Source organism: Plasmodium vivax, chromosome 4 (genome assembly GCF_000002415.2).
Source record: "Plasmodium vivax chromosome 4, whole genome shotgun sequence".
Classification (NCBI taxonomy): Eukaryota; Apicomplexa; class Aconoidasida; order Haemosporida; family Plasmodiidae; genus Plasmodium; species Plasmodium vivax.
Genome location: NC_009909.1, coordinates 351,018 through 370,565, shown reverse-complemented (window position 1 = coordinate 370,565; position 19,548 = coordinate 351,018). Strand labels below are relative to the sequence as shown.

General features: G+C 52.7%; 3 protein-coding genes across 3 annotated transcripts, besides 6 other annotated features; 2 read left to right on the top strand and 1 right to left on the bottom strand.

Annotated features, from left to right (window-relative positions):
• Nucleotides 1-374: 374 nt before the first annotated feature.
• Nucleotides 375-408: a microsatellite.
• A 1,937-nt stretch (nucleotides 409-2,345) lies between these two features.
• Nucleotides 2,346-13,637, top strand: PVX_002905 (hypothetical protein, conserved; the record flags this gene model as incomplete). Its single annotated transcript, XM_001612870.1, has 3 exons — nucleotides 2,346-5,163; nucleotides 5,434-6,317; nucleotides 6,744-13,637. 3 exons carry the CDS (start codon nucleotides 2,346-2,348, stop codon nucleotides 13,635-13,637), a joined length of 10,596 nt encoding a protein of 3,531 aa, XP_001612920.1.
• A 248-nt stretch (nucleotides 13,638-13,885) lies between these two features.
• Nucleotides 13,886-13,911: a microsatellite.
• Nucleotides 13,912-14,039: 128 nt separating this feature from the next.
• Nucleotides 14,040-14,168: a microsatellite.
• A 923-nt stretch (nucleotides 14,169-15,091) lies between these two features.
• Nucleotides 15,092-15,119: a microsatellite.
• A 30-nt stretch (nucleotides 15,120-15,149) lies between these two features.
• Nucleotides 15,150-16,131, top strand: PVX_002900 (hypothetical protein, conserved; the record flags this gene model as incomplete). The annotated part of the gene is made up of 2 exons (XM_001612869.1): nucleotides 15,150-15,379; nucleotides 15,537-16,131. 2 exons carry the CDS (start codon nucleotides 15,150-15,152, stop codon nucleotides 16,129-16,131), a joined length of 825 nt encoding a protein of 274 aa, XP_001612919.1.
• A 196-nt stretch (nucleotides 16,132-16,327) lies between these two features.
• PVX_002895 (hypothetical protein, conserved) lies at nucleotides 16,328-17,604 on the bottom strand (the record flags this gene model as incomplete). Its single annotated transcript, XM_001612868.1, has 1 exon — nucleotides 16,328-17,604. The coding sequence occupies one exon, from the start codon at nucleotides 17,602-17,604 to the stop codon at nucleotides 16,501-16,503; it is 1,104 nt and encodes a 367-aa protein (XP_001612918.1). The 3' UTR covers nucleotides 16,328-16,500.
• Nucleotides 17,605-17,795: 191 nt separating this feature from the next.
• Nucleotides 17,796-17,823: a microsatellite.
• A 1,219-nt stretch (nucleotides 17,824-19,042) lies between these two features.
• Nucleotides 19,043-19,126: a microsatellite.
• Between the last annotated feature and the right edge of the window lie 422 nt (nucleotides 19,127-19,548).

Sequence of the window (19,548 nt, the reverse complement as noted above, 5' to 3'; positions counted from 1 at the left end):
CTCACATGCGATGCTCAGCAGATGGTAAACCGTCTTTTGAGATGACCCCGCGGGGGGTTCTCCGTATGCCTCCACGCGAAGGAGGTCCACAGAGGGTTAGCCCACCCTACGTATGTGGGGGGCAATTGTTCCCCTCCCTTTGCGGTGCTCCTTTCTTTCCCCTTTCCGAATGAAGGACGTCGCGCGGGGGCTGCCGGTCGGGTCAGCTACGAAACAACGCGGCACGGAGCATATGTGAGCACACGTAAGCGCACGTACGCACTCCTTGTGGCCGCTCCTCCCGAGCTACACTGCTCATGGCGGGGAACCTCCCCTCCGCGCAGGTGGGCAAAGCGCAGAGATACGCAAAAGGGAAGGAAGTACAAAAAATGAAAAAAAAAAAAAAAAGCAAAAGCAAAGCAAAGCAAAGCAAAGCAAAATGCGCAAACGTGGAGCAAGTGAAAGGGCCACTTCGCTTGGCAGTTCGCTCAAATGGTTTCCTCCTTTTGGGAATTTTTGGCAAACTTTTATGCTCCTCTTTTGCGCCTCTTTTGCGCCTCTTTTGTGCCTCTTTTGCGCCTCTTTTGTGCCTCTTTTGCGCCTCTTTTGTTAAGGTTTTTTCCACTTTACTGCCCGCAGTTTTTTCCACTTTATTGCCCCTCTTTTTTGCCCCTCTTTTTGCCCTCCTTTGTGAAGGCAAACCCCGTCGTACGCAAGTCGGCTTCGCCCCAGCACAAGAACCATGTAAAGAGGCGGTTGTTCTGGTTCCACGCGGTGCGCGCTGTGGTGCTTGACTGGAAGGAGCGGCCCCCCTTTCGATTGCCCCCATGCAATACAAGTGCAAACCCGTTAAGGTGCATACCCTGCGCAGTGGTGTGGCCGTCCCGCTTGCTTAACCTTAACCCTGTGCATGCCCAAGTGCGAAAAAAAAAAAAAAAAATTTCCGCGGTTTGTGGCGAGCTGTTCCGGCTTGCTGCCACGGTTCCGCTTCAACTCACCAAAAGTGGGGGTCCCTCACGGGGGGATTTTCCACGCTCACCAGTTTGATGACTGCGAAAGGGAGCAGCCGCCCGTGTGCACTCGTAGTCGAAGCGTTTAAGCGAGTTCACGCTAGAGAGCTACGTGAGTGCCACAGGCATGCATCTTTTACTGTTGTGCTTGTGTGCCCCCCCGGCGATGGGGACAGAAGCGGCAGCGCCTTGATGCAGGGGAACGCGGAACACTTTGGGGGGGTTCCCCGAAAAAAAAAAAAAAAAATGCTGCCCAAACAGCCCACACGCGTCACCACTCGTTAGCATAGTGTATATGCACTGAGGAGTGCACATGCTTTGCATAAGCGTATTACATGCCCGCCTATTTTTGCGTCCGCCTGGCGAGGGGCTATAAATGGCTCGCTGCTCTCCTGGGCAGGGCGCAGAGATGCACTCAGCGATTGCTCTCAGCGATTGCACGCCGCTACGCACGCCGCTATGCAGGCAGCCCGTGCGGGCGTTTCGCTCTCCCAGAACAAGCAGCACTTTACGAAGCGTTCACTCCATTCTATTTTGTCGCGTCGCATGGCTAGGAGCTGAGTCGAATTGCACTTTGCTTTTCCCATGGCAGTTGACCGCACCCATATACCCCCGTATGCCCCCCGAGAAAACGCGCCATCTGTCGTTTGCCACGCTTTTGGTTTAGTCTCGCCACTCTGTTCCAAGCTCTTGTTCGGCTCCCCCAGTTTTGAAGTTTTTTTTTTTTTTTTTGGCTAACCAGTATGAACAATGCATAACGCATACTGGTTAGCCAAAAAAAAAAAAAAAAAAATATATCCCCAAGGGGAGAAAAAAAAAGTAAAAACAAAAAAAAATAAATTAAATGCAACAAATGAGTAACGAAAAATAAACAAGTGAAAGGAAAGAGAAAAGAAAAAGAGGGGCAACCACACTTTGCCAGGAAAAATCTCAAAATAGTCTCATTCAACGAGCGTTCGCTTGGTACATTATTTTTTTTTTTTTTCACGTGTACTTCCAACTGTGCGTCGAATTGGGCGCGCACGGAAAGGGGCCATAAGAGAGGAAGCGGGCCTTAAGTGCCCCTCTCCAGCAAGAGAAGCGAAATTAAGAGGGCTAATCCCTTCATGCCCCCCACTGAAATCGCTCCGCTTCGAACGCATGAGTGCCCCTGTGGTTGGAAATTAACCCAAAAGGGGGCAGGTGTGGGGGGCTCACCTCGAACGCCCTGCGTGTGGTCACCAGTGTGAGCACGCAACTCTCTGTGAATAGGCGCCCCTATATAACACATGAGAAAGCACCTCAGGAGTTTTCTCCTTTTTTTGTTAATCCATTTTGCCGCTTCGCTTTTGCATCATCTCGCCTCTTTAACCAAAGATGTTCAGAATGAACAGAACGTCGGGGGGGGAGGGACGGAGCGGCTCGGAGGACGCGGACAGTAGTAGATCGCCGGAGGACCCACGAGACGACCAAACCTCGGGGGATGGTAACAACGGCAGTGGTGATGGCAACCAAGTTAGTGGGGAAGACCCCCCGCATGGTAGCAGTGACAGTCAGAAGGAGAAGGGCAGCTCGGACGGCGTTTCCCCCAAAAGCGAAAAAATAGAGTTAGAAAAAGAGGGAGAACAGGAAGAACTCAAAATGGTGAGCGAAGGGGAGGAAGAACGCCCCAAGAGGAAATCCTCCAGAAGCGAAAAAAAAAAAAAGGAACACAAAAAAAAAAGCGAAGAGTATAAGAAGTATTTTACCAAAAAGGACAATCAGGGGGATATTTCCAGCAGGAGGAAGGACCCCGGGGGCGATTCCGATGAGAATTTCTTTTCTGCAAAAAAAAAAATTGGGAAAAAAAATGACCAGTGTGCAAACAGGGGGGACCAAGTCGACGAAGGGGATGTGGACATGTCAATTTTTAATGATGAGAATGGGGGGTGCTCCATTTTTTCTGGGTCCCCGGTTGGGCGCGGCGCTCGGGGGGGGCGAAGGAGCGGTGCGTCATCCAGGCGGTCATCGCGGCAATCATCGCGGCAATCATCGCGGCAATCATCGCGGAGGTCATCACGGTCGTCATCGCGCTCCTCCTCCGCGTCGGCCTCGTCCGGCTCGGAGAGCGCAGGGCGCTACCGCGACGGGGGGAGCGAAGGAAGTGGCAGGAGTGGAAGGAGTGGAAGGAGTGGAAGAAGCGGAAGGAGTCGAAGCGGAAGAAGGAGTCGAAGCGGAAGAAGGAGTCGAAGCGGAAGAAGAAGTCGAAGCGGAAGAAGAAGTCGAAGCGGTAGGGGGAGAAGCCGGAGAAGCCCCCCCCCCGAGGAGGCGCCCCGCCTGATTAGCAACCTCAAGCAGTTCTGCAGCAGCATCATCGCGAGGAGAAGGAGCGAACCCGAGGGGGCCCCTCCACCCAGTGCCCGCAACAAGAAGAAGGAGTTCCTGCTGAACATCCTCTCCAACTCAAACGAGATTAATATAAATCTAAATGAGAGCCAAGAGAAGGTGCGAAATGTGAAGAGGGACAGGGAGGATATGCGGAAAAGCGAGAAGATCATAAAGAACATTTTGAACATCGGGGAGGAGAACCTCGCGGATGATTCGTATTACAGTAGGGCCAACATCGTCAGCTCGAGGGACCCCCAGGGGGGGAGCGGCGTGGCGGGAGTCCCCGTAGGTGTGGCAACGAACGCGGCAACGAACGCGGCTACCAACCAGGCAACCACCGCTGCACCCACCGCTGCACCCACCGCTGCAACCACCACGTACGTAGAACCCGCCAGAGAGGAAGAGTTGAGGAGGAGGATGCTGATGAGGAGGCAAAAGGGGGAACCCCCTCAAAGGGAAAAATGGGAAGGCAACAAAGTGAGGAACATAAGCTCCGTGTATGACAAATACAAAATACTGCTGACCGATATAAAGTCAGGAGAGTACCTCAATTCTGTAGAATCCAAGTTAAATGTGATTGAGAATTCCCTCCTGTGCCTGTCCGATTTGCAAGAGGGGGGGGGCACAGACGACCGGCTGGACGTTAAGAGGAAATTGGGCGAGCTGTTCGACGCGGCTGTTGATCGCCTGATGGAGAGTTGCGAAGATGCGAAGAGGAAAAGCGACCTGGAGAGGAAAAGCGACTTGGAGAGGAAGCACCACCTGGAGGGGAAGCACCACCTGGAGGGGAAGCACAGCCTGGAGGGGAAGCACAACGTGGAGGGGAAGAGGCAGCACAGGGAGCAACTGAACCTGTCGTGCGACTTCAACCTTTTCCTTCGCCTCTGCAAGACGATGCTGAATGACCAGCAGGTGGTCTGCAACAGTGGCAAGAAGAACATTATTTTCTACAATAACATCTGTAAGGTGAATTATGTATCGGGGGCGAATAGGAACCGGGACGTCCTCTTCAACGTGCACTGCCGCAGGGGGTACCTGGCCCTTTCGGAGAGAGCGGCCGCGGAAGGGGGGAGCCACGCGGGGGGGGGCAGCCACTCAGGAGGGCTTCCCCATGGAGGGCCTCCCCACATGCGGTACGACAAAAAGGGGACCATCGAAAAGCTAAACATCCTGTGGTTTTACGAGCAGAAGGAAGAGGCGCACTATCTGCACCTGTATAACCTAAATAACCTGAACAGCAAGGTGATGTCCGTGCCGATCGACTCCCCACTGGAGTGCATCGACGTGGTCTTCCTCAATTCCTTCCTCCCCTTGGATTCCTTTTATAACTCGTCGAAGAGCTACTACCTCATGGTGGTAACAGAGCAGTCCTTTTATATTTTTAATGTCCATTTGTACTTCAATTGTGAGGAGGATTACAATGTGGCCCTCAGTGAGCAGCTCATCTACCAAAGTTTATACCCCTTTTACTTTAACATCTATCTCTTTCTGCTCTTCAAATTGGAAAGGGAGGAGAAGAAGAGGAGGTTTCTCTGTGTCAAATCGTTTGAAAAGGCCGAGAGGATCTTCCTAGGAGCGGATGATGGTAATGTGTACGAATTTATTTATGAGAGGGAGCAGCTGTTCAAGCCGCTTAACATTTTTAAGAGAATCATTTTTACCACGCTGAGTGCTCTCGTCAGCGGAGTTAACGAGGCGCTGTTCTCGCGCAACAGGTACGATCGCTACGCGCTCCCTGGAGGGGACTCCTACTCGGACGAGCGGAGTGGAAGCGCGGCCGGCAGTTACACCAGGAGTTACAGCGACAGCGGCAGCAGCAGTAGGAGCGGTTTGCGGAGGAGCGGTTCGCGGAGGAGCAGTTCGCGGAGGAGCAGTTCGCGGAGGAGCAGTTCGCGTAGGAGCAGTTCGCGTAGGAGCAGTTCGCGTAGGAGTACTTCGCGTAGGAGTACTTCGCGCAGCCGCACTTCCAGAAGCCGCACCTCGCGCAGCCACAGCAGGAGGACCCGGAGGACGCTCGGAAGTAGTCCCCACAGTGACAGCCGCAGCAGGAGCGGCAGCCCCCGCGCGGCGGACCCGCCCCCCCCGACGAAGCACCCAGACGATGAAGAAGACCCCCTGGACGAATACAACAAGAATATCTACTGCGACGACATCCAGCAGGTCCCCGTAAAGTACCATTTGAAGAAAATAATAAGCACCTACTTCATAAAGTATTTTTCCTTCTTCAAAAATAAAGTGAGGAAGATGCTGGTGGATAATGAGAGGTCCATTCTGTACGTGTTGTATGAGAATGGCGATCTGTATGTTAAGCTGCTGAGCAATGCGACTGGGGGGGGGACCTCCAGGAACTACCTCTCCGAGACGATCACCTTCACCAAGAGCGACTTAGTTTCGGAGATGAGCAACATTTACTTCGTCGACGACAATTGCTTCGGGTACCCCGAGGGGTTCGTCGGGGTCCCTCCTGGGGAGGCGTTTTACGGCGGGGTGGCTGGGCGCAGCGTTGGCGGAAGCCACGTGGGGGGGGCCAGCCTGGTGAGCGGCAGCGTGGGAAGCGGCAACGTGGGAGGTGGTAACTTTGGAGGGGAAACCATCGGAAGCGGTAACTTTGGAAGCGGCAACGTTGGAGGGGCCGCCATTGGAGGGACCCACTTCGCAAGCGGCGCCGTCGGGGGGAACCGCTTCGCCTACCCGACGAACCTGGAGCACAGCGCGCTGAACAAGCTGAGCATCATAGACATGCACCTGAACCACCTGCACGAGAGGAGCAACGTCTGCCTCAAACTGGTAGACAACAATTGCAACATTTATTACCTCTCCCTTGTGAGGTCCCCCGAAACGAACTCATTCAAAATGGTGCTCAAGGACTTCCAGAATTTCCCCCACAAGAAGGGGCTACAGATTAACGATAAGGAGCACCGCATTTTGTTTACGCACCATTTGAAGAATCTCTTCGTCGTTCTTAAGAAGAGGAAGGTTAAGGTGGGGGGCGCACAGGGGGGTGGCGATTCCAGTGGCGTACCCCCCGGTGGGGAGAACAACCACAGGAAGGGCGCAACAACGGATGGGCAGCACGTCGAAGGGAAGAGGAAAGGCGGAGACCCCTTTGCGCAGGCGCGACCGATGGGGAAGTTCCCCCTCAGGGCGGGGGGCGCCGCGCACGGGGTTAGCGGTGAAAGGAATTTGCCCCACTTGCATCACCTTGCTGAGGGGGAGCGGAGAAGGAGAGGGGATATATGGCATAGTAACCACCGAGGGGGAGCGAACCAACAGCACTACACCGATGTGGGGGGCGGCAGCAGCAGTGGAAGCGACTACGGCAGCGATGGCAAGGATGCTGTCCGCCACGCTGAAAGGGGGGAGGCCGCCCCCGCTTCGTCCCCTTCGTCCGCTTCATCCCCCCCGCAGCACCGCTACAAACTGAAGCTACTCTCCAGCTGCGACGAAGGCAGCGACCCGAGTGTAGCAAACAACCTAACCCAGTCGGCCACCTCCAAAAGGAACATATTCTTGTTTAAGCATTCCAATGAGTATTACATAAACGAGGAGATCGTCGCCATTCTCTATAAAAAACGGAATTCCAATTTCCACGGTTTTTTTGAAGAACCTCAGAAGAGCAACATCATCAAGGATTTCTACCTGGACCGGGTCAGGCACGACAGCGTCAACCGCCTGGCCCAGAGGACCGACCCCCCCCACGGCGGCGCGATTGGCGCGATTGGCGCGATTAGCGGCGTTGGAGGGGTTGGCGGGGTTAGCGGCGTTGGAGGGGTTGGCGGCGGCGCGCCCAACTACTACGACGGCGGCAACTTCCCGATGAGCGGCGGCAACTTCCCGATGAGCGGCGGCAACTTCCCGATGAGTGGAGGCAACTTCCCAGTCAGCGGCGGAAACTTCCCAGTCAGCGGCGGAAACTTCCCAGTCAGCGGCGGAAACTTCCCCCTGAGCAGCAACAACTTCTTCTTTAAGGAAGACGGAGGAGACCTCCCCCGAAGGAGGTCCATCCTGACCGAGCAGGCACCCGGACGCCTGGAAAGCATCCCGCCCTTCTTCCTAAACGAACACACCGTCAGCGAGTACCAAGATTGCTACGACCTGATTGTGCTCACCAAGAAGCGAGTCTACTACATCAGCCAAAATAGCCGCACGCAAGTAATAGAGAAAATGATTAACCATTTTATAAGCTACAAAATGACCTCCCAGAATAGGAACATTCGATCGGTTGTTCTGAATGAGATGCGCATCAGGGGTGTGTGCAGTGGGGGTGCCAAGTTGGATGATGAAGGCTTTGCGGGGAGCCCCCCCCCGAGGATAGCGGCGGGGGAAGGGGCAGCGGTAGGGGCAGCGGTAGGGGCAGCGCCAGGAACAGCGCCAGGGATAGCGGCAGAGACAACGGCTGAGTTAACCACCGCTTTCCCCGCCGCTGTCCCCACCGCTTTCCCCGCCGCTGTCCCCGCCGCTTTGCCCCCCGCATTGCCGAACGACCCGAGCCACCTCGAAATGGCCTACCACTACTACGTGAATCAAATTATAAAACTGGCGTCGAGGGAGGAGTTCCTGTACGTCATCTGGTGCATGCTGCTGAACCATGTGTATAGGCACGACATAATGTGCTTCAACAACGTGGGTGGCAGTGGGGGCAGGAGGATCCTCCGAGGGAGGAGCCATGGGTACCAGCACGACTACGGTGGGGGGGGTGGCCCCTCATTGGAAGGGGCAAGCGGGAAGGCTTACGGGTTGAGGGGCGGACGAGGAGACCACTACGGGCAGGGGGGCGGACGAGGAGACCACTACGGGTTGAGGGGCGGACGAGGAGACCACTACGGGCAGGGGGGCGGACGAGGAGACCACTACGCACCCCCGCCGGCGCACCCAACGCAGAGGGGGAAGAAGAAGGGGCAACGGGCCGTTCACTTCGAAGGGGTGTTAAACGAAAACGTAGGCGCGGCGTCCCCCTCCGCAGCAGCCGCAAGAAGGCGCAGAAGGAGACGGGGCCGCAGCGGAAGCAACAGCAGCACGAGCAGCACCATGGGAGGCGGAAGCGAGTACGGACGGATGAAACACACGGGGTATAGGAAAAATGCCACGAACCAAATAGACTACAATGTACTTAACAAAATTTACAGGCCGACCCCCTTCAAATTTGGTTTCTTAGATAAGGACGCGGACTACATCATCAAGCAGGGGAAGCTCCAGCGGGCCATGGAGCTCGAAATTAAAACGAGAAAGATTAAGGGAATAAATCACCTGTTTGATGACGCCATGGATGGTTTGGACGGGGAAGAGGAAGGGGAAGAAAGAGGTGGTGCTAACCAGATGGGTGGAAAATCACTTCGCATGTTGAAGGAGGGAGACCCTGTGGCGGACACGGCCAGTGAGAAACTGCTGCAAAATAACTCCGGCTACTACAACTTCTTCCACGTGTGCCAGAAGAGGGCCACGAAGGAGAAGCTGCTGGAGGCGGAGAGGAACCGGAGCGGCAATTTCGCCTTTGAGTATTTGACGAACAAAAATTTCGACCTCTTTTTTTTGAAGAGTGTAAACATGTACCACAGCTCGCTGCACGTGCTGTCGAGGGGGCTGCTGCTGCTGGTGAGTCGGCTGCTCAAGCCGGTGATGTTCATCCACTTGTTTTCCTACGAGCGGTACCGCGACGCGCACGTTTTCAGGTGCGCGGGGCGCAGCGTCCGCCCAACGGTTGGCGGTAGAAGTGGGGGCGGCCCCTGGAAGGCCAGGAAGGTCGTGCGCGCGGGCCGGGAGGACGGCGACGCGGGCATTTCGGTCATTTCCAAGGAGAGGAGCGACGAAAACGAGGAGGCCTTCTACAACATGAAGGACTTCTGCATCATCCGAATGAACGACGAAGAAGTGTACGCGAAGAAAAAGAGGAAGCGCAGTTGGTACGAAGGCAGCGACGATGTGTACATCCTCACGGGCAACGTCCCCCTGGACTGTTGCCTCAACTTGATAGAGAAGCTCAAGTGCCTCAACCTCTGCGTCAGCATCATCCTCACTACGCTGTTAAGAAAAAAAAAGGACTTTTTAGAAAAAATTAAGGGGCTAACCGATCCGTCCATTGTGAACATTTATAGAGACTACACCACCCTAATGACGAATGAAGTGAATGAGTTTTACGCCATTTTGAATTTCATTAACTTTAGCATTGAATACCTGCTCATCTACTCTATCCTCATTTGCGATTACTATAAGAACAAGACCATCATGAGGAAGAAGAACCTCGGGACTAGCCAAAACTTTTTGTACCTTCCGAGCACCCTCTTCGATCTGCTTATCAAATGCAATTTTATGAAAACCTATTTGAGCAGAACGTACAGAGATATTCTGAAGCAGTGCCTCTTTAACATTATAAAGTCGGGGAGGTACATCCCGGTGGATTTCTTCCAAGGGTATATAATTCATAGGAATGAGTTTCTGGCTCTCTTCTTAATTAAGAAGATTGAGGAGGAGGTGTATATGAAGAAGAAAATGAAGATAAAGAACGACTACGGGGTGTTTCGCACTTCCGGGGGGACTGGTGCGCGTGGCATCGGTGCGGGGTATCCCAATGGAGACGCCCACAACGGGGGAAGTTTCTTCAGCGGAGGAAATGCCGCTTCGAGGGACACCTCCACGGTGGACAAATTTGACGATTTGCTCGCTTCAGAAAAACGGGCGGAGCATTTCATACACGAAAATTTGAAGGACGCCCTCATCAGCATTAACATCTTCAAGCTGATCATCCTGCTGTATAAGGCGGACTACTACCGGTGCGCCAGCACGTTGATTAGTCTCTACATCGATGCGTATAATAGGAAGCTGCTCCTGGAGGGAGGGAGAAAAGCTAAAAGGGAGAAGTTTATCGAAAGGAAGAGCACCTCCTGGTTAACACACGACATTCTGTTTTGCCATCCCAGTGGGGAGAAGGGCTCCACCAGAAGAGCAGCAGCATCCCTCCTGATGAGCAACATGGATGTAGAGTACACGTACGATTATTTTGTCCTCTTCGAAAATTGCTTCCTCCCAGTGGAAAAAATCGTGCACGTGAATTATACCAAGTACCTTCTGAAGCATAACGAAAAGAAGAAAAAGAAAATTAAAACCTTTTTGACGACCCTGCTGGAGTACTCGAGTGACGTCAATTTGCACTTCTTCCTCTTTAACCTTATTTTGTATAAATGCGGCAATCAGTTTCCCTGCCCCATTTCCGAGCTGACGATTTCGCCCCACCTGTACTACTTCATCAAGATGAACGAAATGAACATCCCCGATGCCTATGTGTATTATTTTTCCGAGAGGAAGTACCAGGACATGGTCATTTTCTACGCCCGGCAGGGCTTCTGCCCCTGGGGGGCGCCGCACCCGGGCGCGCCCACGCTGAGGGACCTCTACCAGGGCGAGGTGCAGGGGGGGGGGCGCCCAATTGAGAAGCAAAAGGAGGGTCAACCGGAGAAGCCGAGAGAGAACCAAAAGGAGAGCCAACCGGAGAAGCCGCTGAAGGAGCGAAACGCCAGCGGTGGTGTTAGCGGCGGAGGAGTTAACGGCGTTGGAGTTAGCGGCGCGAGTGACCACACCGCCATGCGCGTCCCCGCTGGGGCGGAACACGATCCGCAGCACGCCGAGCTGCTGACCGAGCTGCAGGCCGAACTGCAGGCCGAGCTGCGCACCGAGCTGGCGCACAACAACTACTTCTACGAACACAACTTCATCGGAAACAGCTACCTGCTGTCCAACCCCATGTACACGCACGAGACGAAGGAAATATTCTGCAGCATCTACAGGTACCTCTATTCTATCTTGTCCTCCCCGAGTCTGAAGAAGAGGATCGAGTACGTGGAGTGCTGCATGAGGGCGAAAATGTTCATCATCCAGTCGACTGCGAGGAGTATGAAGGGGACAGGCCTGCACAAGAACACTTTCCTGAGTGAATACCTGGATGTGTATGCGCGTGGAGGGGGACTATCCCAAGGGGGGAAGAGCCAATCCGGGGGGGGAGTGGACGACCGAGGGAGTGAACGAGCGAAGAAGAAGAAGGCTCTACACGAGTTGCTAAACACAAGTGTAGCGTTGAAAAAGGAGGTTATAAAGAATTACTATACAATCGATAAGGGGATCCCGTACGACCCTACGTTTGCAAACACGCTGAAGGAGTTGCTCCGGAAAAACAACTGCTTCTTCAAACCGAAGGAGGACTACCTGCAGAAGCAGAGCACGTACTTCTTAAACCTGAAGGAGATAAAGAAGTGCAGAACGGCACTCAACTACCAGAAGCTGCTCTTCCACGAAATAATCAACCTGTTCGTTTTTTACGTATACAAATTTTGCAGCTGGGATGTTGTGAAAAATTATTTTTCCGTTTTGATGAACGGGAGGAGGGAAGACCTCCTGCAAGTGCTCATTCATTTAGAAAGCATAAACAAGGAAGAAATCGACATCGTGAAGAAGTCCTTCTCCAATATGTATGAATATCTTTCGAAGAGTAAATATGAGCACATTGACGATGTAATTACAGATTATAATTATAAAATTAAAAATCACCTGAACGGCAAGGTGAATTTGATACGAATTGTTGACATCATTGACACGTTTAAGGAGTACCTTTTTACCATACAAAAGGGTATTCACTCGAAAGAGGAACTGAAGGATAAGATATTCTTCAACAGTAAATTCCTTTTCCAGAATTTCCTGCCCTCCTTTAACCTGTTGAAGTTGATAATTCTCTGCGATAAGAAGAAGGAAAAAATAAAAAATATGAACGCGAATTGTTTTTCAACGGTCAATCATATGATCAGGAATGACTCGTCCAGGTGCAGCTCCCGTACGTTTGCCAAATATTCTTTTTACTTTGAGAGGCTCCTCGACTTTACCTTTTCCCTCTCCATCACGTTTGAAGATATTTATTTTGTAATCAACCACATCGGGGATGTGATCAAGCTGAATGACGCAAACTTTAAAAATTGCCTGTACATCCTCGTCACGGTGAAGCTGCACAAGTTCATGAATAACCTGTTCGAAATGCAGAAGGTGCGGAGCCTCATGAAGAACAAGGTGGAGCTGCTGCGCAAGAGGCAGCAGGGCAGTGTGGGCCCGCTCCACCTCATATATTACCTCAACTGCGTCCCCCTCATTTACCTGGACCCCCAGATGAACGTCATCCTGATCAACGAGTCGTACGAGTACACCGCGAACCGAGACCGCATCATCTTCTCCAAGCTCTCCCCCTTCTCGCTCGTCTCCAAGGCCGTCAACCACAAGCTCCGCAGCGTCTACTCCTACCACGACTACACGGACAACTACGAGGGGGGAGCGGAAGGAGAGGCGGAAGGAGCGGCGGGCGAAGAAAAGGCGGACGGCGCGGCTGACGAGACGGACCACCCCAACGGGGTAGGCCGCCCCCCACCCGCGGAGGACTTCCTCGCCAAGCAGGTCCACCGCAACAGCGCGGCCATCGACCGCAACGACCGCAAGGCCCTCTACCACCTGTACAACGTGAACTACTGCTTCCACGAAGGGGGAGGCGGCCACGGCGGGAGGGCTGCCCCGAACGGTTGGAAGACCGCCGCTAACTCGGGGAAGGCTGCCTCGAACGTGGTTCCCCCCCCCCCGGAGCTCATCGTCCTGACGTACAAAAACTACTGCTCCTACATCGTGTGGATCGCCAACCTGCTGCTCAACCACAAAATAGAGTACAAGGCGCTGATCCACGTGTACGTCAAAATACAAAGCAACGTCAAACACCAGAAGGCCTCCCAAATGGAGGAGCACGAAATTGCCATCATCCTTTACTACCTCTTCACCATGTGGATCAACGGAGACAAAAACAACTGCTCCTTTTTTTTTTATAATGAGGAGAAGAGCTTTGAGGAGAAGAGCTTCGATGAGAAGAGCTTCGATGAGAAGAGCTTCGAGGAGAAGAACAGCGTAGGCTGCTTTTTGAAAGACAAAAATGGGCAGGTAGAATACATAAACAACTGCTCGCTCATCACCTTGTTGAAGGAGCTTCTGTCCCGAGCTGAGTTTTACTTTGAATACACATCAGATGCAGCTTCCCGCAACTATGACATTAGCTGCATCATTTTGGACCCCTCCATATATGACCATGAGAAGGTGAGCAAATCTTCTGTGGACATTTTGAAGAAATTTTTCGACGGCATTTACGCCACCTTTAACGAGGTGATGGCCAAGATGCCCCTGCTCGCCCACATCGTCGAGTTCCAGGCCATCCAGGCCTTCCTCAAGCGCTTCAAGGCCTACTTGGAGGAGATCGCCTGCCGCATCACGCTCGCCGAGGGCCCCTTCCTCTGAGCGGTGGAGCGGCGGTTAAGCGGCAGCCATGTGGCGAGCTCGCGAGCGTGTCCCCGAGATGTGCCGCGCGTGTCCATTTTTAACAACCTTTTTAACAATTTTTTTTTTTTTTTCTTATGAGTGAAACTTTTGGGGGCCCCGCGCCCCACGTTGACGAATTTGCTTCCCAAAGGGGAGGGAAAAAACGCCTCGCGTTTGCCCCGTTGCGGTAACTCTTCTACATGGCAGAAGCGGCAGGGTTAGGAGCAAAATGGAGGATTTTTTTTTTTTTTTTTTTTCTTTTTCGGAAGGGGCCGCTTTGCTCTACAAATGGGTTCATTTTCTTTTTCCCCTTTTCGCGGCACAAAAAAGTAGTGACGTAAGGACGAGCGGGCGGTGAGTAGCGGTGGCATTGGCATTGGCAGTGCTGATGGGTGATGGGTGATGGGTGATGGGTGATGGGTGATGGGTGATGGGTGATGGGTGATGGGTGATGGGTGATGGGTGATGGGTGATGGGTGATGGGTGATGGGTGATGGGTGATGGGTGATGGGTGATGGTGGGGAGTTCCCCTTGTCATCAATTGGTCCCCCTTTGAGGGATATTTTTTAAGCGCCCATTTTTATGTACGCCAGTTTTTCCCCCGCCTACTTTTTTTTTATCTTTCCACAGGGGAGACCCCCTAGGGGGTTATCAAAAAAAAAAAGAAAAAAAAAAGAGAGTACACAAGCACGCGGGAAAAAACTGATGGAGAAAAATCCCTACACTCTTCCCACCCCTGTGCATGCAAAAAAAAAAAAAAAAAGTTCAACTTAGAACAAAAAAGTTGTCAAAAATTTGGGCAAAGAGGTGACCACGCAAAAGTGTGAAAAAGGGAAAAAAAAAAAAAAGGCTTCTCCTTTGACTGCTCTTGCCGCTTCTCCCTCGACTGTTCTTGCAACTTCTCCCTCCCCCGCGGGGGAATGAATACCCAAAATGCGCAGCGGAAAGCTATTTTCCACTTCAAACGGGTTGCGTAGCTGCATGACTGCTTCGCTGAGCATCACCACGGCGGGAATGCAGGGGGGAGGATGCGCGCCGGCAGATCAGCACAACACACACCGCGCAAAAAAAAAAAGGGGTGAAAAAAAGGGCAAACAGAAAGGGCAAACAAAAAGGAGCAAAAAAAGGAGCAAAAAAAGGAGCAAAAAAAGGAGCAAAAAATGACGCAAAAATGGCGCAAAAAAAAGGGAAAAACCTTTTTTCTCCGGTCCTTCCCCACTTTCCATTTTCCCCGTACCACTTAACTTTGCCAGATATATTTTTCCCCCCTTTGTAATGTCCCTCTTCAAATGAACCTTCCACGTTGACACACCCTTTCGGAGTGCTACTCTCCCGCGGCTTCCCCCTTCTACACATAAGTGATGTCACCTTTTTATAATTTTTTTTTTTAAATTTGTCAAGTACATACAGGGAGATAAAGCAAACATGAGAAAATAAAAAATATTTTTTTTTTTTTTTTTTTTTTTTTTTTCCTTCTGTACCCCCGCTGTAATGAAAAGGAGTCGCTTTTTTTTCGTTTCCATTTTTCTTTGCCTATCGCAAGAGAGCAGCCTGGAGCTGAGCAAGAAACTGTTCGGCGCGAACTCCCCCCTCACGGAGCATGATGAAGACGACCACGAGCATGCACAGAAGAGGACGAGGACGTGGCCGGCTGCCTCTTCACCCGAGGTGGATGGCGACACGTGTTTTATTTTCTCCGCCATGGAGGGCGACCCCACCAAGTAGGGGAGAGCCCCGTCGCGTTCCGCGGCTCCGTTTGCCCGCGTGACCACTTGCACGCGAAATGGTTTGCTATTTCGTCCGAGAAAATACGCTCACTCGGTCACTCGGTCACTTGCTGACTCGCTCACTCTATCCCTCTCTCTCTCCCCCCCGCAGCTGCTGGTGCCCCAGGGGATACATCATGTGCAGCGAGGAGGACGTGCGCGACGTGCAGTCCAAGCTGCACCAAATTAAGGACTTGAAGAGGCGAAACGAAGTCACCCCCTCGTGGATGAAGCGCCTCTGCGATAACTCAGAAGCAGTCGGGTTCAAAGGCATGTCAGTTGTGATCGACTACGAATTGGCAGTTCTATGTGACGATGGAAAAGACAAAGGAAACGCGGACTTTAAAATAATTGGAGCATCCGGGTTCGTCTCAAACGAAGAGGTCATTCAGCAGACGGAGAGGGACACCACATACGTTCCTCGCAAATGCACCGTTAATAATTTTTACCTTTGTAGAAAGGTGGACGACGATAATGTGGGCTGCCAGTACAGCCCCTGGTCTCCCTGGGGTCCCTGCGTGAATGGCAGACAGAGAAGGACCAGGAAGGTGATGCGCTCGAATCAGAACAACGAGGAGTTGTGCCTGTGGAATGGCAAGCGCATCCCGAGGAGCATAATGGAGCAGACGCGCCCTTGCGGGGGTCCTTCCGGCGCGCCCGCAAGGGGGGAGCGCGACAAGGGGGGGCGGTCAATCGGAGCAGCCTAATGGCACGCTCCACTGGCAAGGCGCTCGGCGAGGACGAGCTGCTGATATGTTCCCCCGTCCCATATCTCACGGGTGGCCTCCCCCTTGTTAGCATTTTTTTTGTTCTTTTTTGGTGATTTAAAAAAATATAAGTCCATCTGTTAAAACTTTGCTACACATCTCTGCACTGTTTTGCTAAATTTTTTTTTTCTTTTTTCGTTCATTTGGGCGGCAACCTACCGGAGGCGGCAACCTATCGCGGAGTCTCCCCCTCGGAGCTACTTCTCACCAGGGTTGTCTCGCAATTTTGTGCGTTGTGAGGACAAAAGCGACCAATTGAACGGGCCCGGACCACCCATTATCATCTGCTTGTTACTTTTCCCCCCTATTTTATGTGGGCCCCCCAGAGGTCACCTCCGCCCAGACGTCCTTCCAAAAGCTGAGTTGGTCCGGCAGGGGGCCAAACGTTATGATGGCCATGTCGTTGAAGGCGGATACATGCTCAGGGCAAAAGGGGAACTTCCCCTCCCGTGCATATTTGTGAATGTAAAAAAGGAAGTGGTCCATTTTATAAAGTTCCTCTAATCGATTAAGACTCCTCTGAGTGGCTCCTTCCGGGAGAGTGCCTCCACTTTTTAACATGCGAATGGCATAGGCTGGGATTCCAAAGGGCCTGTACATGTAGACATGCTCTCGGTAGTACTCAAATGAGTTCCCCAGAAAAATGGTCTTCGCCAAGGGGAGCAAAAAATGGACCTTATCATAACTCAGCTTTTCATTTACGTAGATGTCGTGCATGACTTGGCTATACAGACTCACATCGCAGTGGGGCATGAAGAGCAGCGTCCGTTCGTTTGCTCTTGGCTTGGGGATGGTGCGGTCTATCTGCTCGCCCTCCTTCGGGGCAGCGCCACTGGGCGGTCCCTCGATTTGCGCTTCGCCGCTTTTTTGCGGTCCCTCTCTTTGTGGTCCCCCTCTTTGCGCTTCCCCCCTTTTTTGCGGTCCCTCTGGGGGTGCCTCCTCCCGGGGGGACAACACCTCCACGCCGAAGCGGCCACACACGTCCTCGTCCACTTCCCCAATCTTAGGGTCATAGATAAACAGCTGCTCCACGTTGTGGATCCTCCCGAGGAGCAACACAAATGAGAGTTGGTAGAGACAAGCCCTCCTGTTGCTCCAATTGGGGTCCTCTAAAGAACCCAGGCCCAGGCAGATGGCGCATTTTATCTTCGCTTTTGCCTCGTCAACCACTTGGGTCAGCTGCTGGAGGAACTTTGCAAAGAACTCACTTTTTTCTAAGCCGCTCATGACCCTCTTCACTTCGCCGAAGGTTTTCTCCGCGTGCTTTGCGAGCTCCACGGGGGGGGGCTCCGCGGAGCGGGCATCGCGGACGTAGCTACTGTGCCCGTTGCTGTGACGCCCCGCGTGCATGCCCCCCCCTTGGGGCTTCTTCCCGCTCCTTCGCCTCCCTCCGACATACACCCAGTCTTCCATTTAGGGAAAGTCGACGGAGCCGTCTCGACCCGCTCTGCGTACTGCTCATCTGCATTCGCGTCCTTCACATGCTTCGACTGTCCTTCACGTGCTTCCACTCTCCTTGGGCTTGTCCCCTTTCATCTTTTGCAGAAAAATTGGAGAACGGCTATCCGATTGTTTAGGCTGATCAGGTTGTGAAAAAGGGTATCCCCTTTTTGATTTTTTTTTTTTTTTTTTTTTTATTTTTAAGCCCAATTGTATCCCCCCTTAGAGCGTTTTCCCTTGAAAATGTTCCCACTGGTTCAAACACCTAGTGAGGCACTAATCTGTTCGTGTGACTGCTTCTCCCCAAGCATTTTATTTTTTTTTTTTTTTGTCCCTACTTGTGAGGAGGAGAAGCTTAACAGCCGCAGGGGTTATCTCCGCCCCGTAAGCGGAGGGACCTCTTCTCATCCGTTTCGGCCACAAGGGCTACACTTGGGGCAGTTGGCTAGAGGCGCAATTTTGGAGCGGCTTCACTCGGGGGGATGGACTGCGGGCCAGCCAGAAGTGGTAACCATGTCAGAGGTAACCATGTCAGCGGTGGTAACCATGTCAGCGGTGGTAGCCATGCCAACCAGAGCAACGTGCCGGTCAACGCCTCCACGTTTGCTCACCGGATCGTTTTCACCCCGGGGGGGAATGCCCCTCCAGGTGCATCCCCATTAAAGGAGCAACTTACGAGCGACACTTGTGAGGGACCCTTTCTCGTTTGGCACAAACAGGGGAGGCCCAATCCTGTTCTGCACCGCCTGACCCAACAAGGGAAGTCAACCCGCAAGGGGGGTGCGTTCAACGGCGTCGTGGGGAACACGCCACTTTGCTGTGCAAACCGCCCCGTTGCTCCGCTGCTCCCCCGTTGATACCCTACTGTGTAGGCAAAGCATTCTGCAGAATTTAAATCCGTATGGTGTTTTTTTTTTTTTTTTTTACCCCCCCCTTTTACCTGCCTCCTTACCTCCCCTTTTTTTGCAACCCCATGGGGACCCCTCACACACAAGTGCGGGGAAGCGAAATGGAGGACACCCGACTAGCCAACAGAACGGAAACCAAATGGGGGGAAATAACCCCCCACTGAATGTGCATGCGCTGATGGAGGTGAAGAGGAGCACGTTCTGCCACCTCATCCGTTTTGCTTATCCTCCTCTATCGCTTCCCCCCTGTTTGCACAACTGTCCGGCATTTCAAGCGTAAAATAAAATGTCACCCCCTCATGGGAGGGTAAAAAAAAAAAAGGGGGTCGTTTACTACTCACCCTGCGCGTTTCCACCAACCGGTTCGGGGGGATCCTTTTGGGTTACTCGGAGGGGTGGAAAAGTGGCCCCCAAAGTGGGAACAGAAAAGGGAACAAAAATGGGAACAAATAATAAACCACGTAATGGGCTCAATGGTTGGCAGTACTGCAAACGCACAGAATGGAGCAGCGGCTAACGATAACCCTAATTGCTAACCCTAATTGCTAACCCTAATTGCTAACCCTAATCGCGAACCCTAATTGCGAACCCTAAACCGCGAGTTCCAAAGCGAAAATGGAGGAGGTCCTTCCCGAATTTTGGCTAGCTGCACCTACCACACATGTGGCATCATGACCCCCCATTAACGTTTATTTTGATCACTTCCCAATGTTTCCATTTTGCCTTTCTTCCCCCCCCCGTTTATCGCCTTCCACGGGGTAAAGTAACCACGCGCCTCTACGTACCCGTACGCCTCTGTACTCCTCTGTACGCGCGTGGAGTTTTTCCCCACCGGGGCTTCTAAACTTTTGAAGGTCCCGTTCGATACGGTCGCGCTGCACTTCGCTCGCAAAGGAATGTGCACATCTGTGAGGGGTCGTCAAGCCGGGGCTCCCTTTTCCTCGCGTGCGATTCTGCGGGATGGTCCTACGTGATGGTTATACGTGACGCTTCTATGTGACGCTTCGAT